General features: G+C 35.4%; 1 protein-coding gene across 2 annotated transcripts in view; it reads left to right on the forward strand.

Moving 5' to 3' along the window:
* MGAT4C (MGAT4 family member C) overlaps positions 1-15,990 on the forward strand; it is a 138,672-nt gene that overhangs the window by 117,236 nt on the left and 5,446 nt on the right. For both annotated transcript variants that reach the window (XM_032208089.1, XM_032208090.1), the window contains one exon: positions 13,550-13,705. In XM_032208089.1, coding sequence (XP_032063980.1) covers positions 13,550-13,705 — 156 coding nt within the window. The remainder of the gene's footprint in view (positions 1-13,549; positions 13,706-15,990) is intronic.

Raw genomic sequence — 15,990 nt, forward strand, 5'->3', positions numbered from 1 at the left:
ATGTTATCCCAGTATTTTTGGATATGGTAGACAATGCAGATTGTTTCTTCATTCCTGGATTTTCTGTGTCTCAGGACTACTACAGATAAAAGTTCCTCCTTTGACGTATATGGTTTGCAGTAAGGAGCTCAGATCTGCTTGAAAATGATTTTACAAGGCCCTCAATTTCCACTGTAGATATTCTTATATTTTTTTTAATAAATAAAATAAATAATAAAAAAAAAAAGCTAAAAAAAAGATTTCTGTAAAGGCTCATATATATCAGTGGCCTCAGCTGGTGCTTCTGCAGAAAATGCTTAGTTCAATTGCTTTATTGTGAATCCGGAGATTCACTCAATAAATCAACAGCAACAAAAATATTTCAGATATATTCTACATTTGGGGTTTGATCTTTGCACATCAAATTCTTTGAAGTAGATACTACTTTGAAGAGATAGGAAGTGAAAAGGTGTTTCTAGAGAGCTAGTGAATTTATGTATATTCTTATATCTATATTGCAAATCAGGAGTACGAGTAAGGAAATTAATTATTTCTGATTTCACTTTATTCAGTAATATATTTTCTTCAATTTGTCTTAGAATTTCGTAGATCCAGAGTACCAAGAAACAGTATTAATTCCTTATTTTTCTACTTTGTCATTACTTGTTGTGGATGCCAAATACTGAAGTTAGGTAAGATTCATGTCACTTTGTTTTAGCTATGTAAAAGCTGAAAAGCACTCTTGCTCTTTTTCTCTCTCATTTGTGGAAGTTAGTGAATTATCTGTTATAATCTTGCCTCCCCCTCTCCTCCCCCAGCAACTGAAAAGAAAATAAATAAATAACTTTTTTTGAGCCAAAACACATCACCATTCAGATGACAATACATGAACATACAACCTAGCACTATAACTTGAGTCTTCTGGAAAAAGAAGCTGAGTGGTATTCAAGAGTGTGGTCAAAATTGTCACCTCTCCAATATAAGTAGATCTTTGGTGAATACCAAGGGCTACATAAAAGGTATCACATTTTGAGAAGTTAAGAGACCAAGATGAATGATGTGCACAATAGTTACCTTTAGACTGAAGAGTCGATCTTTGACTTACCCACACTACCTGCTAAAAGCAGAATATCATTTCACTCACTGCATTGAAATGAAGCAGCTCCCTGCCTTATTGTCCTAGTGTATAGTGAATTTATTCCATATAAAATTATATACATCATCTGAATGCATCAAATGAACTGACTTTCTGATCTTGCCAGGTACTGTGGGTGAGTCAAAGATACAGACAGCCCATAGATTACTTTCCCCATTAACACAACCTGAAGGCATGAGTCCACTGTGGCTGTTAAGCTCTTTAATGGGTATCTCCATCTGCTTTCAAAAATAATGGAGTAAAGACATTAAGATCTTACTCTGGGGCATGCAGGTAATAGTACATCCTCTGTGTGTTGTACTGTTATGAATCCATTGAGCAGAAACTCCAGCAGCAGCAAAACAATGTTCTAGCTAATGCCTGGGGGAAGCATGAGAGAGTGATACCTGGAGTTAGAGAACTGGCTTGCATGATGCTTAAAAGGAACTGTCATTAAAAAAAAAAAAAAAAAAAAAAAAAAAAGTCATTTTTTTATAAGGAAGATAACTTACAGGACTCTACTGCAACCAAGAAGTGCCAGCCACAATGTCATAGATGGAGATGATTTATGATTTGATCTTAAGATATTATCAGAATTAAGGTAATTCTATGCTCAGGAAAGGTATGGGTCCATGCCGTAGGTACTTGCTTTGGAGTTTGAGCCAGTGAGTTATTGTATATGTACTATCCCCATAAATGAAACAAAATAAACAAAGGGAAAATGTGGGTGGAATTGCACCCTTTTCACATCTGTATCTGGATATCTCACACTGCTTTTGTAGCCAGTGAGGAGAAATGGACATTTTTAGGGCACAATTCATCTGATATATTTTAGACCCTGACTTTAGAATGAGATGAATCACAGCATACAAATACATCTTTCTGCACTGGGTATAAAGGGATACTAAATGTGACTAGCTCAGACATTGCCATCATAGTTGTCCGTGTTTGGTCAAAAGAATGTAATTCTAAGAAGACAACAAAAAACAGCTCCAATGAGCTCACAAGTAATGGGACATACATCCAACAGACGTATCCCAAAAGTCCAAATAGAAGAATGGACTGAATATGTGGCCTCAGGAGATAGACCTTCATATGTGCTTCTCTGTTGTAGTGTTTCCTGGAAGCCTAGAGTCTCCTGGATTGCCTTTCTCTTGTTATTAAGGGCCACTAAAACTATTTTCTTCATAACTGGTTAGGAAACCGTAGAGTACTGGAGATTTTAAGAGCATTTACAATGGTGTTTCACGTCACTGCTTCATTGGACTGTTAGTCTCCCTGAGCTGTCTATTGTAGTGGCAGAGAGAGGCTTCTACAAAAGGTGTTTCAGAGTAATAGTGTAAAGCATGTGCTCTAAAGGAACCAGTCTAAGCAAAGTGGCATGTGTACAATCATATAAACCTCACCATAATACACATTTCTGGATTTCAGGAGCTATTTAAAAGTAAGAAAGCTATTGCACATATAAGAGGGCTAAGCTAGGAATGGATATGAATTGTAGAATATAAAATAAAATTTATTTTTTAATGTCATAGAGGTTTTACATCTATTATTTGCCTTTTTTATTTTATCTAATGTATTGTGGATATTTTGTTTCTTTTCTCAGTAAAAACACTTTACTCTTTGTATTATAGTATGTAGGACCAACTAAAGCTTTAAATTAGCAATAAGTATTTTTGAACTTTAGTTGTAAATAGACGTTATTTATTTATTTATTTATTAGTCAGCAATTCTTTTACTGTACTTATTTTTTCCTACACTCTAAAATTTTATTTCCTCTCATAAGTACACTTCAGTTACTGGTATTACAAAAATGAGAAAAACAGATTATGAAAGTGGACATTGAACTTATTCTTGGCAACATTTAAGAAAAGTCCTTTCTGTCTGTGTATTGAATTCATCAGAGTGCTCTGAATTGCTCTCAATAGCACATTCACTCACACTGAAATAACTGTTTTAATTATTAAGCACGTCTCTGTGATATTCTTGTAATTTAAGACACACAAAAAATGAAAGCTTCCCATCACTAATCTGAAGCAATATAGACTCTTCAGAGAAAAAAAGTTTGGAAACTTAAATTTAGAACACTCAAGACAAAATCATCAAAGGCCACTTTAAAGGTTTATTAATTCCCTACTATCAAGCTCTGTTTATTTATTTAACTATTAATTGGGTGCAGGGGAAAAAATTAAAAAAAAAAAATCACAATGCAGTTTTTAAAAATTTTTTGCCAATAGAAAGTTTGATAGCAGTCAGTCTTTTACTGCTATGGTATGAATTTATATATAGTAAGTGACATACAGAATAGCGGAAAAGGTCATTTAAGCCTTTATTGATCATCATCATGGTACCAAGGGGCATGGTTTGGTGATGGGACTCTGCAGGTCAGGTTAATGGTTGGACTTGATCTTTTCCAACCTAGATTATTTTATGACTATATGATTCTACCATGCTTGTCATCTGCTAGGGATAAGAAGTCTCCACACCTGACAGGCTATTTTATTGATTTTTTGGTTTTGGGTTTCTTTAAACAAACAAACAAACAGAAAACTCTATCAATGAAGCCTTGGAAAACTAAGTTTTTCTTATGTTACAAAATTTATCTCTGGCATAACTTAACAGATACAACTTAATATAATATTAGTAGATAGATTGAAGCTGGGAGAAAAAATGGAATAAGCATCTCCTAAAGAAATTAGAAAAGAATCTGCTACAAGGCAGAGGATGCAATCCCTTCTGCTTCACTACTATTTTTTTGAATTATGGCACATCAGTTTAATGAAACTGATTAAACTGATGTTTAGTCCAGCTGTTCTTTGGATATCAGAGGTTATCACAGAGAGATGCACACAGAATTATTTAGGCTTTGGAGAGATGTTCCCTAAACAAATAGAGCTAGCTTTATTTGACAGATCACAGAGATAGAGGGCAAGCAAATATGATGCATGTGCTCACAGAGAAACCATGCCTTCATGGATCTGAAATGCTTCTTAGCCCTATGTGTAGCTATTCATCCCAGGACTCATTTCTGCCTAGAGACACTCTTCTAAAGCCTGCTGGAAATCTGATGAGTAAGCTTAAAATTATCATCATGGTAGTGGAAAGCTGCCAGTGTACATGGTATATTTCCTGGGTAGCGAAAGGCTTCCTTTCTATGAAGCATCTATTTGCATGGACTCTGACAGAGTCAGGCAGAACTGACTTGGAATGAAGAAGCAGTAATGCAGCCTCTCCCACATCTCCTGCTTAGCTTGCATGACCTAATTGCATTTCAGTGCAAGATAATATGTTGCAGATTTTACTGTACTTCTAATATTGTCTCTCTTAGTTATACAACTAAAATAATTAATGTAATAATCACAGATAGACTAGTCCATAAATAGCAAATAATTGTAATGTTTTATTGTCAAAAAATAAACAAATGCAAGAAAGGCTCATAGTCTGAAAATCTCCAAGTAGCTTCCAAGATATCAGTGGAGTTTCTGCTAGTAAATCTGGATACAGAATCAGAACTGAAGATGACAAATTTTGGATATATCTTGTCCCCACTGGATTGCTTCTACTGAAAAGAAAGCAGAAAATTATTACTGCATTGTGTTTTATTGTGACGGTATATGAAGTTTAACACATAAAACATCTTTAAAACAGGAACAAAATGTAGCTTTTAATAAAGCATTCTTTTCATTCTGTAGAAGCTTATTCACCAAGATTTAGTGTTTTTTTTTTTGTTGTTGTTGTTGTTGTTTTGTTTTATTCTGTTTTGCTTTTTCCTGGTTGCTTTATATTTTAAAGAAGAAGCAAACCGTTGGCCCTTAAACACATACATAGTTTTCTAAGCCTTCTTTATAGAATGAATTAGTTAGTTTATTGATCAGGAAGCTGCTGTCTGAGTGCTCAGTGGAAAGTCTTAATGAAACACTTATCTGAGAAAAAGATTAGTAATACAGCCAGTGAAAACCAATTTTCTCACATTTAATCTCCTAATCTATTTTACATTATTTCCCAGGGGTGCCATGAACTTCACAGATACATGGTTTTGTGCAAATAATAAATTATTTGGCAGAATTTCATGAGATTGGAAGTTGCTTTATAACAGCTAGTCACACTTCAAAGTGGATTTCTTTCCTATTCTGAAACACTTAAACATGGTCTAACTAGAGATTAAAGTTCCCAGCATTGCCATTTGTAAAATAAAATAAAATAAATAAAATAAAATAAAATAAAATAAAATAAAATAAAATAAAATAAAATAAAATAAAATAAAATGAAATAAAATAAAATAAAATAAAATAAAATAAAATAAAATAAAATAAAATAAAATAAAATAAAATAAAATAAAATAAAATAAAATAAAATAAAATAAAATATTGGAACTCACCCAATAAAAAATCATTGCTTTTAGATCTTGGCAGGATATTCCAAATGCACATTATTATGCTCTGTATAATAAATTCTATGAAATAATATGTAAGGATGCCATGTTAAAATAGCTTTTAATACATGACATAGGTCCACAAGATGCTACACAAGAGGTATTTCCTCAGAAGTGTATACTTCTCACAAAAGATATTCCTTGTTCCTCATTGCATAATACCTCTCAGAGTTCTGCAACTCTGGTAATGCTACCATATTGTAACTAGCCACAGAAAACTGTGAAACAAGAAGAGCACGGGGGATTATCACTACTTAGTGACAAGCATCACTTTTTGTGTTTCATCAAATGATTGCTCTAACTTGATCATATACTGGCTGCAAGGAGGCTCTTTCTTCTCTCCACATCAAGACTACAAATAAATAAAGATGCCAGCTACCTTTCTGTGAAATGAAGCTACATGATGTGCTGTAGAGAAAAATATGATCAAGTTCAGCCAGGGTAAGAATGAAACTTTTCTGATGAATCCTAATTGGTTTTAGTCAAAACTTATGTTGCTTTTCTTTTCACCAGCAAAATTTATCTTTGAAAGTTCATCTAATTCTTTGTGCAATTCCATTACAATGGTGTTGTCCAGGATACTTGGTTATGGCTAAAGACAAACTCTTAATGTAAACATCAGGTAAGAGACTATGGGACCCTGAGTCAAAATTTAGCTTACAGAATAAGTGTCAGTAGCTAATATAGCACTTTCAGTGAAGGTACTGAGACCTGCAGAAGTATATTCAGACTAGTATGTCTCACTAATATATTCAGTTTAGTGCCTAACAGATTCAAGAAATTTGGTTTGCCTCACTGTATGCACTGTATGTGATATTCCCTGTACTCACACACTGTACAAATGTTATTTGTGGTAGTTGTCTATAAAAGTTTCAGTTTGCCATTGAGTCTATCAGAGCTTGTATCCATGTCTTCCTTTTCTTTGCTGATGTGTCAATGGACACAAACTATTAAATACTTATTTGACTCAATTTTTACTTTTATCTTTCTGTACATTTTTTCATCTGAATATAGTCCAATGCTATTTTCAATTCTCAGGCATTTCTACCTTCATTTCTGATGCATCCTAAACCTCCACTCCTGAATCTCCAACTGTTTCTAAGGTTACTCTCTCTAGATATTAGTGTGTTCTCTTCATGCCCATCTTCTTCTTTTTTTTCCCTTTGCTTCATCTCCCAGAGCAGAACTTGAGGGCTCTTTCAGATTTCTTTGATATTTTTATAGCCTTCTAGGCTCTTTCCAGAGAGTTCCATTAACTTGTCATATATATTATTTTTCTAAAACCCATTTTTTACACTACAATATGTTTGATAAAATATATCCAGTGATATACACTGCCACCCACCCAGTGATGGATTAGATATTGCTTTAGCATCTAAGTCAATACATCTTCTTATTTCTTAGTCTTCTCTTCACCTTGATTCAACTTGACTCCTCCGTGCCAGAGGATACACTTTACATTTTGCCCAGAGCACTGCAGCCAAAGTTCTGTAGTTCCATTTTATGTCATTTTAAAGCTGAAGACACTTCATCCTCCAATTTCCATATTGAATTCACACTTTACTTTTTTAATGTATTTTTGTACCTTGCCTTAGCTGAAGCATCTGTTCCCTCCCAAACTCTCAACCTTTATTTCCAAATTGTCAGGTTCTGTGTTTTTCTATAAACTATTCCACTGTTTGAAGTAATTTGTCACTTTTTGTGGCTCAAGGAGCAATATACCTTTCAAATCTGTTTTTGTTGGTGTTGTTGTTGTTTGTTTTTTTGTTTGTTTGTTTGTTTTTAAACCCACGTCATTTGCCTATCCTACCAGTGTCAAAATTTTGGGTAGTCTACCACTCATATACCACTTCTACCTCCTTTTTTTTTTTTTTTTCTTTTTGCTTTCTGTATCTAGAATACAAGTTTCAGAAGACATGATAAACTCTAAGCCATTTATTTTTGAGCATGTGGAGCTACACAAACAATGGCAAACTATCTGAAAAATATACTTATTGCCAACTTAAAATCCAATATTTAACCTCTGTATTTGTTAGCCTCATTCTGAATTCATTCTGAATTAAACATCCTTTACCTCATACCAGTTTTTACATCTCTGTTGCGAATGACAGCTAACATCCTTCCTGTCAGCCTGAAACATTTTCTACATACTTCCAGGCTTTCACTGTGAAAAGCCTGATGGGAGTCTATCTGAGCCCAATGGAATAGCCTATCCATTATAATTTTCTAGTTGACTACCAACAGTAGCTCAAATGTATATGGCAACTTATGTTTTTCTTTGTTAGTTTGTTTGTTTTTCATCTTATTTAAGAAGACTGACACATGCAGATTTTCGTAATAGCCATGTACAAAAAAATATTTTTTTGTTTGTTTGTTTTTCCTGTGCTTCCTTTGCTGTTTTTTAAATAGGATTGCATGCAATCCTTGAGGCATCATGTGCAGCTTTCCAAAAAGAAAAGTTGAAAAACAAATTGGACAAGCATTAAGAAGTGCAAGTAAAGCAATTTATTTATGCAACAGTGGAATTATATGTTCTAAGGTTGAGGAGTGAAAAAGCTTCTGAGCATTTTAGTCAAATCAGGGATTGCAATAAATTTCACAAAGGATTTAATAATCCAGTCATGCTTTTTTTGTGTGTTATCTCTGGATTTTGTTTATATACTAAATGTAATAATGGATCTTCTTTACCATATGCCCTAGAATACAGACTCTGCATTCAAAGGCAAAGTTTCATTTCTGATTTGGAAATATAACATAAAAATGATGTCACTTCTGACATCTATCAGTTCCTCAGTAAATAAGCAACTTTTCTTGAGCTGCTGGAGCATCACACTCAGGCAGACTAGAATATAATATAAATATGATCTTGTTGTGGCATCTCTTTACATCTGTAGATACAAGTAGATTCACTGTATTGGTCAGGTAAGTCTAGGTCATTAACCCAGATTATTTAAGGGTAAAAGAATGTCACAGTGACTTTTGATATATATCTGTTAGAAAAGCAAATAGATCAGGAAAACGAACAATAATCTCTGAAATTGGGACAAAGCACAAATCCTAAGTATTGTCAGAAAACGATGAAAAATTAAAGTGGACTGAATATGAAGTGGCTCATCACATTGAGCTTGCATGTATGTGGTACAGAGAAGTTACTGCAGGGTTGGCAAAATAAAAAATCCTCTGAAGAGGGGGAAAACAGGGAAGAAAATCTTGCTTTGGCACAAATTTTCTTTGAAGAAGCTACGTAGACATATCAAATTAAAACTAAAACTTTTAACAGCTTTATATTTAAATTTAATTTTTTACTTGTTTGTTTCAAGGATTTGTTTATTAAGAATGCTATTACTAGAAAGTCATTAGGGGTTTGCTTTTGGAAAAAACATTTCATAAAATTCTGTTGAGTGTTGCAAATTCTGCAAAGGAAACATCACATTACTATGAGAAAATCAGGGTTGGTCTTTACTGAGCTTTCACACCTTTGCAGGTCCTATAAAGAACACTTTCTTTATGCTGCAAAGGCATGTGATTGCATATTTTAGTTCACTGTGTTTTCATTGCTGTATTATTTTTGAAAGTCAAAAGAATAAAAGTTTCATATTATTATGAAAAACTGTGCAAATATGCACGAGTACAAGCAAATATTAGAGATTTGGGGTCTGAAGAAAATGAAGAAAACTAATCTCATTCAGAAAGGAAAAGAGTTAGAATTCATGCATGTATGTTAATAATTACATTTTAACTGCTTAATGCCAGCTTTATGAAACAAATTACCTTTATAACATTCTAATATCTACTTAATTGTGCATGAGCAATGAAAGCATAAAATCTGTGAGCAAAGCTGTGACTTCAGAACTGAATGATAACTTGAGGTATTTTTTTTTTCAATATTAGTCTTAGTTTTGGGTAATTACGAATATTCTGTTCAAACGGTCTTAAAGAACATCAGGGGTCTCACTGTGGAAAGTTCTGAGACTATTTGTCTAAAGATGACTGACATTACCTACACCAAAGGGAAAATTTACCTTTTTATTCTTGCAAAAGTCACTTGTGCAATATTCCACAATGCAATGTTACAAAGTGGAAATAGAATAGCAAGAAGATGAAGTTCTAGGAAAGTGTAAGGAAATCAGTACGTACAAGTCTGCGCACCTTTTTTAGCTAAAGGTTCACATTATAAATATGCCAAATAGTACGTTCAGACTGGTAGAAACAAAGAGGCTTTGGAGCAGGTTGAAGTCGGGAAAGAGTGCGCCCGCACTGCCATCTGGTGTTAGTGATTGCATCCGTGTCTCTTTCATGACCCGCTGACAGGGACTGGTGCATCATCACCGAGGTGTCCTTCTTTCTGGTTCCTTTGGCTGGTATAACCCATAAGTTTTAAGAACAATTAAGCAGCATTGGAACTGTGTTTTTCTTTCAACAGTTTCAAAGATTCTATCTGTAAAACCAGAAAGTTGAAATGACTTCATGTGAAACCAACACAAGAAATGAAATTGTTTTCTTTTAAATGGTAGCCATACTAAACTCTTCTCTTTCTGCATATCAATATTAGTAATAATAGTCCTGCATTCCTCCAGTTTCACCTGAATAATTCCCTCAACTTCTGTTCCTAATCCAACAAAGCAATGATCTAATGAAAACTGCTTGTGCAAAAAGAAAATATATAACCACCAAATATAGTTATAAATACCTTCCTCACACTTAGGGACTTCAGTCAGGTTTCTCAGAGTAAAGTCAAGGGAACTGTGTGTCATGGTTCCGCTTGAGTGGGCAGCCGAGCTCCACCACAGCCGCTCTCTCACTCCCCCTCCTCAAAGAGGAATGGGGAGAAAATATGTGAAAAGGGCTCAAGGGTTGAGATAAGGACAAGAAAATCACACGTATTGTAACGGGCAAAACAGACTCAGCATAAGAAGATAATAAGATTTATTGCTCATTACTAACAAACTAGAGAAGTGAGAAACAAAGGAAAGAAACCAAAAGCACCTTCCCCCCCCATCCACCCTCTTCCACCTCCTCCCCCCGAGTGATGCAGGGGAACGGGAGAATGGGGGTTATGGTCAGTCTACAGCACTTCTTCTCTGCCACTCCTTCTCGGTCACTCTTGTCCCCTGTGCTGTGGGGTCCCACCCACGGGATGCAGTCCTTGATGAACTGATCCAGCATGGGCTTCCCACAGGCAGCAGCTCTTCCAGAACTGCTCCAGATATGGGTCCGTACCACGGGGTCCATCCCGCAGGAGCAAACTGCTCCAACCTGGCTCCCCTATGGGCAGCAGCTCCTGCCAGGTCACCTGCTCCTGCGTGGGCTCCTCTCCACGGGCTACAGGTCCGGCCCGGAATCTGCTCCGGCAGGGGTCTTCCACAGGCGGCAGCCTCTGTCAGTGCAGGGTCACCTGCTCCACCGTGGTCTCCTCCACGGGCTGCAGCGTGGAACCCTGCTCCACTGTGGCACTCCATGGGCTGCAGGGGGACATCCTGCTTCACCATGGTCCTCACCACAGGCCGCAGGGGACTTCTGCTCCAGCGCCTGGAGCACCTCTCCCCCTCCTTCTACACTGACCTTGGCACCTGCAGGCTGTTCCTCACTCCCTTCACTCTCCCAGCTGCTGTGTGGCGCAGTGTTTTTTTCCCTGTCTTAAATAGGCTCTCACAGAGGCGCAAAACAACATCACTTATTGGCTCAGCTCTGGAAAACAATGGGGCCCTTCCCAAACATGGGGCAGCTTCTAGATCTTTCTCACAGAAACCACCCCTATGGCCCCCTGCTACCAAAACCTTGCCATGTAAACCCACTACACTGTGTAATACCACTAGCCCAATAAGCAAATATGGCACAGTCATGTGAGTGAAAAGACACTTGCTTATTCCCAAGTATTCCAAAGGAAAATTTCAGTGTGAGCAATTGTAGTGCATCTCTGCTACCCCTGAAGCTGCAAGAGGTTGTAAACACTCCAGGCACTACTTGAATTTTCAGTAGTCAAGCTATCTTACACCATTCTTTGAGAGTTGTCAGTATTTCATCTTTCCAGTGATACTCTGATAAAAAAAAAAAAAAAATAAATAAATAAATAAAAATTTAAAAGAGCGCATTGTTTTGGAAAGTTGTCTTTTTACTGGGAGAAATATATACATATACATATACATATACATATACATATACATATACATATACATATACATATACATATACATATGGGTTTGTGTGTATATATATATGTTTCATGGTCTGGTCTAAAACAGGGGCAATCTTTCCACATTTCCACAACTGTTATCATGTCCTCTAACAGTCTGCTGAATCCACAGACTCCCACTAACCACTGTTCTGTCACTGGAGAGGAAAGAAGAGTCTGGAGGTTCATGACCCTGATAATAGCTCCTTCCTGATATTCATTTTCATTAGACATTAAGGAAGAGTAAAGGGTCACTGTAACCTAAAAAAGTAGAAACATTAGACTTAATCAGCTTAAGTATATTCAGACTGCTTCATACTTTTCCTTCATCAAAAAAAAAAAAAAAAAAATAGGCACAGATCTGACCAATTAATTAAATATATATTGTTTTTGTTTTTGTTTTTGTTTTTCATTGTGCAACATATAGGTGTTCTTATTCTCAGCACGGTGATTTTAAAAGAAGGCTTTATACAACCAGTGTCCATTCACTGCAGTTTGTCTATATGCACAAAACCTAGTAGTCACATTTTTACATTACTCATTCTTGATGTATTTACCTTTCTGTTCTCTGGAGTCTAGTGGACTTATATTTTGTACTTTTAGATATATTTAATTAGTTTGGCAAAGCAAATAGAGATTGAATTTTGCATTTGGAAGGTTTTTTGTTATTGGTGCAAAATTTCTCAACATGACATGACAAATCATAGTTGGGTATATTTTCTGTCAGGTTAGTTATTCAGTGCTTTAGAAAATGAAGGTATTTAAATATAGGCTTTAAACACCACATATGCAATGCTATTCACATAATTTGTAGACCTTTATGCTCTCTTTGTATATGACTTAAATATATTAAATATGATAAAAAATTAGACCTTGGTATGGACAATATGCATTGTACTTTTACATTGAAAAACAGTGAAGACATAATTGATGAGTATGCAGACCAGTCTGGAGTCCAATTTTTTCCTCAGTTTGTGGTCAGACCTTTATCAAACACATGTAGTTCAAGGACATGTAGTCAAATGCATTAACACAGGTTGATGCTTGTGTTTTGTTAGCCAAAAATGGCATTTATCTTGTTTAAGTAATAAAATGACTGAAATAAATCTGTAACATTGATTATATATATATGACTGAAATAAATCATGTAACATATGATTAAACAGTGCTGTTTCTTGATCTTGAACTGAACTAATGAGCTTTCTGCTCCTCTGTGCCACTTTTCTTTGTCAAATTCATCTAAATGGCCACAAGGGTGTTCCAATGCTTAGATGTGTCCAGACTAAGCTAGACATCTTTCTCTTACATTCAGCAGAGAAAATGACAGCTTCAGAGAGCCTTTTCATACTGGTACAGATGTCTGAAATTGAGGGATTTTGCACAGTCCTGGTACTGTTTCCACACTGCAGAAAAGATATCTCATTTATACCTGGTAGTTCTCATATTCAGACCTTTCCCATTTGGCAAGGGAATTGCGTCATATTATAACTTCCTCCTGGCCTGTTGGCCCGAGCTGTCTTTGAAAGGAAGGACAGATACACAGGGAAAAAATGTACAAATCATTTCTCTTGCCAGCATAAAATGGGTAGAATGAAATGTGATATTTTTCTTTATTAACAAAAACAAACAAACAAAAATTTATGTTATAGGTTGGGTTATATATTAAGCTTGAATCTTGAAGATGGCCATGACTACATGAAATTAATTCCACTTTAAAGAGAATATTCTGATATTTTGTGCATGTTTTAAGAGCTTCAATATATATTATTTTTTTATTATACCTAAAATGTAGATGAAATAGTTCTTGTAACACTGTGGTTTTCTTTCATAGGTGACACTACTATATACTTTTCTTCACATGAGGCACAACTTGAAATATTTTGATAAAATGAGATGCTTGCGGAAACGATCAGCAGTGTCATTCTTAGGAGTCCTTGTTATTTGCTTGCTGCTCATGAACTTGTACATTGAAGACAGTTATGTTTTGGTAAGTTTCTGAGATGGAAGAAAGCCTGGAACAAATGGAACAAAACACATCCCTGGTGGGTCAGTAAAGTTCATAATTCCTGCAGTTTCCCACAGTTAGCGTACCATTATCAGTAAAGTATTGTCAACATATTTCCTGATGAACTCAACTTCATACTGCACTTAAGCAATGTCAGTAAGACCTGAACAGGCCTTTTTACAGAAGTAAAATATACTGCTGTTTTTGTAAGTATGGGAGATAATGACCGCAGAAGACATTCTCTATTACGTATCTTCAGCTGAGACAGAATATAGCTTGTATTTCCCATACTTATTAATTTCCATCAGTTTTACTGTAGAAATTCCACACTTTGAATACTTACTTAAGCTAGGAGCTCCTTTTTCAGTTCATACTGCAAATCTCACCTGTCAATACTACATTAAACATGTTTATAGGAATATAATTATAGAAGAGAATTCCACATTACTTTAAGGTCCTAGTAAAAACAATTTATTTGTAGTGCTTTTATTCTGTGTTTTTCTCACATTCTGTTTCTCAGCTTTGAGTCAGCCAGGTTCAGCGATACAATGTGAACAATTAGATATAAATGACAACTTGTGTAGGTTTACGATAGTAACAAAGATTTATCAAAAGATCTGAGTTAGGAATTTTAAAAAGTAGGCTACTGACAATGTAACATAACCCTGCAATTTATATGTATCCTATGGATGTCTCACTGATGAATGCCAAGTAAACTCTGATTATGGTTTGAATGTTCAGTTGGATTTGGCCCAGTTGGATTTGGCCCAGTAAAATGATATTGCAACTTATTAACTGGAGCTTGCAAATAATAAAATGACTAAATTAAATATTTAACATTGTGATATTGTTAGACAGTCATCTTTCTTGATCTTGAATTGAACTACTGAGTATCTTTCTGATCTTGTGGGCCATACTTCTTTGTCTGATTCATCTAATTGGGGCGGTATGAGCTTTCTAATATTCTGGAAGGTGAAATACATTCTCACTTGGGTTTGAAAAGCAATGTCATAATATCAAAAATGTGTAATATGTAAATAATAAAATACTTGAATTTATCAGAACTATATATATATCTTGCTAGTGATTTTAATTAAAAACATTTTACTCGTAAGTTTACTTATTGCAATGTTGTTAATATTGCAAATATGATTAAGGCTATGCTAGTACTTTTTGAGCTGTTGAAAAGATAACCCATGCTTTCAGCATGTTTCTCTATTACAGATATATTGTTTTCTCTAAAAGTACTTGCACTAAGGTTTTTCATTGTTTTATTTATTCATAATTCTCTGGTTGTGATCAAATTTGACCTGGCTTATCACGTTTTTCCCCCAGCAGTATTTTCCCTGATGTTTCTTCTTCTCTCTTTAATCCTTTCCAAGTCCCCCAGATGTTTCTGAAAGTGTTTTTATTATCACCACCAATGGAGTTCCTCTTGGTTTGTTTTTGAATCCTTTTCCTAGCCTATTTGCCAGCTCCTCAGGTGGCTCCATGTCTTATTCTTAATTTGCTCTTTTCCCACCATTTTTAGAAATTTGTTCTTTCATTGCTTTTTTTTTTTTTTTTTTTTTTTTTTTTTTTTTTCCCATTTCATCACTGTTCTGGCATGCTTGCATTCATGTAGCTCTCAGCCAAGTCTCTTGACAGTTCTCCCAGATCTCGTGATACATTTATGGTCCATCAAGCATTTTTTAAATGTGTTGGGTTCTTGATATTTTAGCTTATTTATTTAATTTTATTTTCAACTCTTATGACAATGTCTGATAGGTCTGTTAACTTGTCTGGTGTGCCTTCTCTGCTGAGGTAAAAAACATAAGTAGTTAATGTGTCAGTGGTAAGGAGAGACACACCTGGGAATAGCTTTCAAAGAGAGCAGGCTAACCAGTCCCCATCAAGAAATTAGAAAGTCCTCAGATCCCTGAAGACCTTCTGGCTTTCTAACTATAGCTGGTTTTCTGATGGGATATCTGCTGAAGATAACTGAGAGCACAGGTGTAATGGAAACTGGTGTAAAGGTCCAGTTGGTCTTCCCAGTCTTACACAGAAGGCCATGCAAGGATATGTGGGGCTGGTACCTCTTTCTCTAGATGCAAGATGTAATGGGTGGACTTTCAGGAAGTTACAGTGAGAAAGTGGGATGCATTGTTGCAAATCTTAGGACGGGAGAGTAGAACCTTCCCTTTTCAGTTTAATATTCTCACTTGTCTGAAGAATCTCTACAGGATTACCTGAGAGTCCCTGCAGATCATTTGCTGTGGAAGTGATTA

Source organism: Aythya fuligula, chromosome 1, assembly GCF_009819795.1.
Source record: "Aythya fuligula isolate bAytFul2 chromosome 1, bAytFul2.pri, whole genome shotgun sequence".
Classification (NCBI taxonomy): Eukaryota; Metazoa; Chordata; class Aves; order Anseriformes; family Anatidae; genus Aythya; species Aythya fuligula.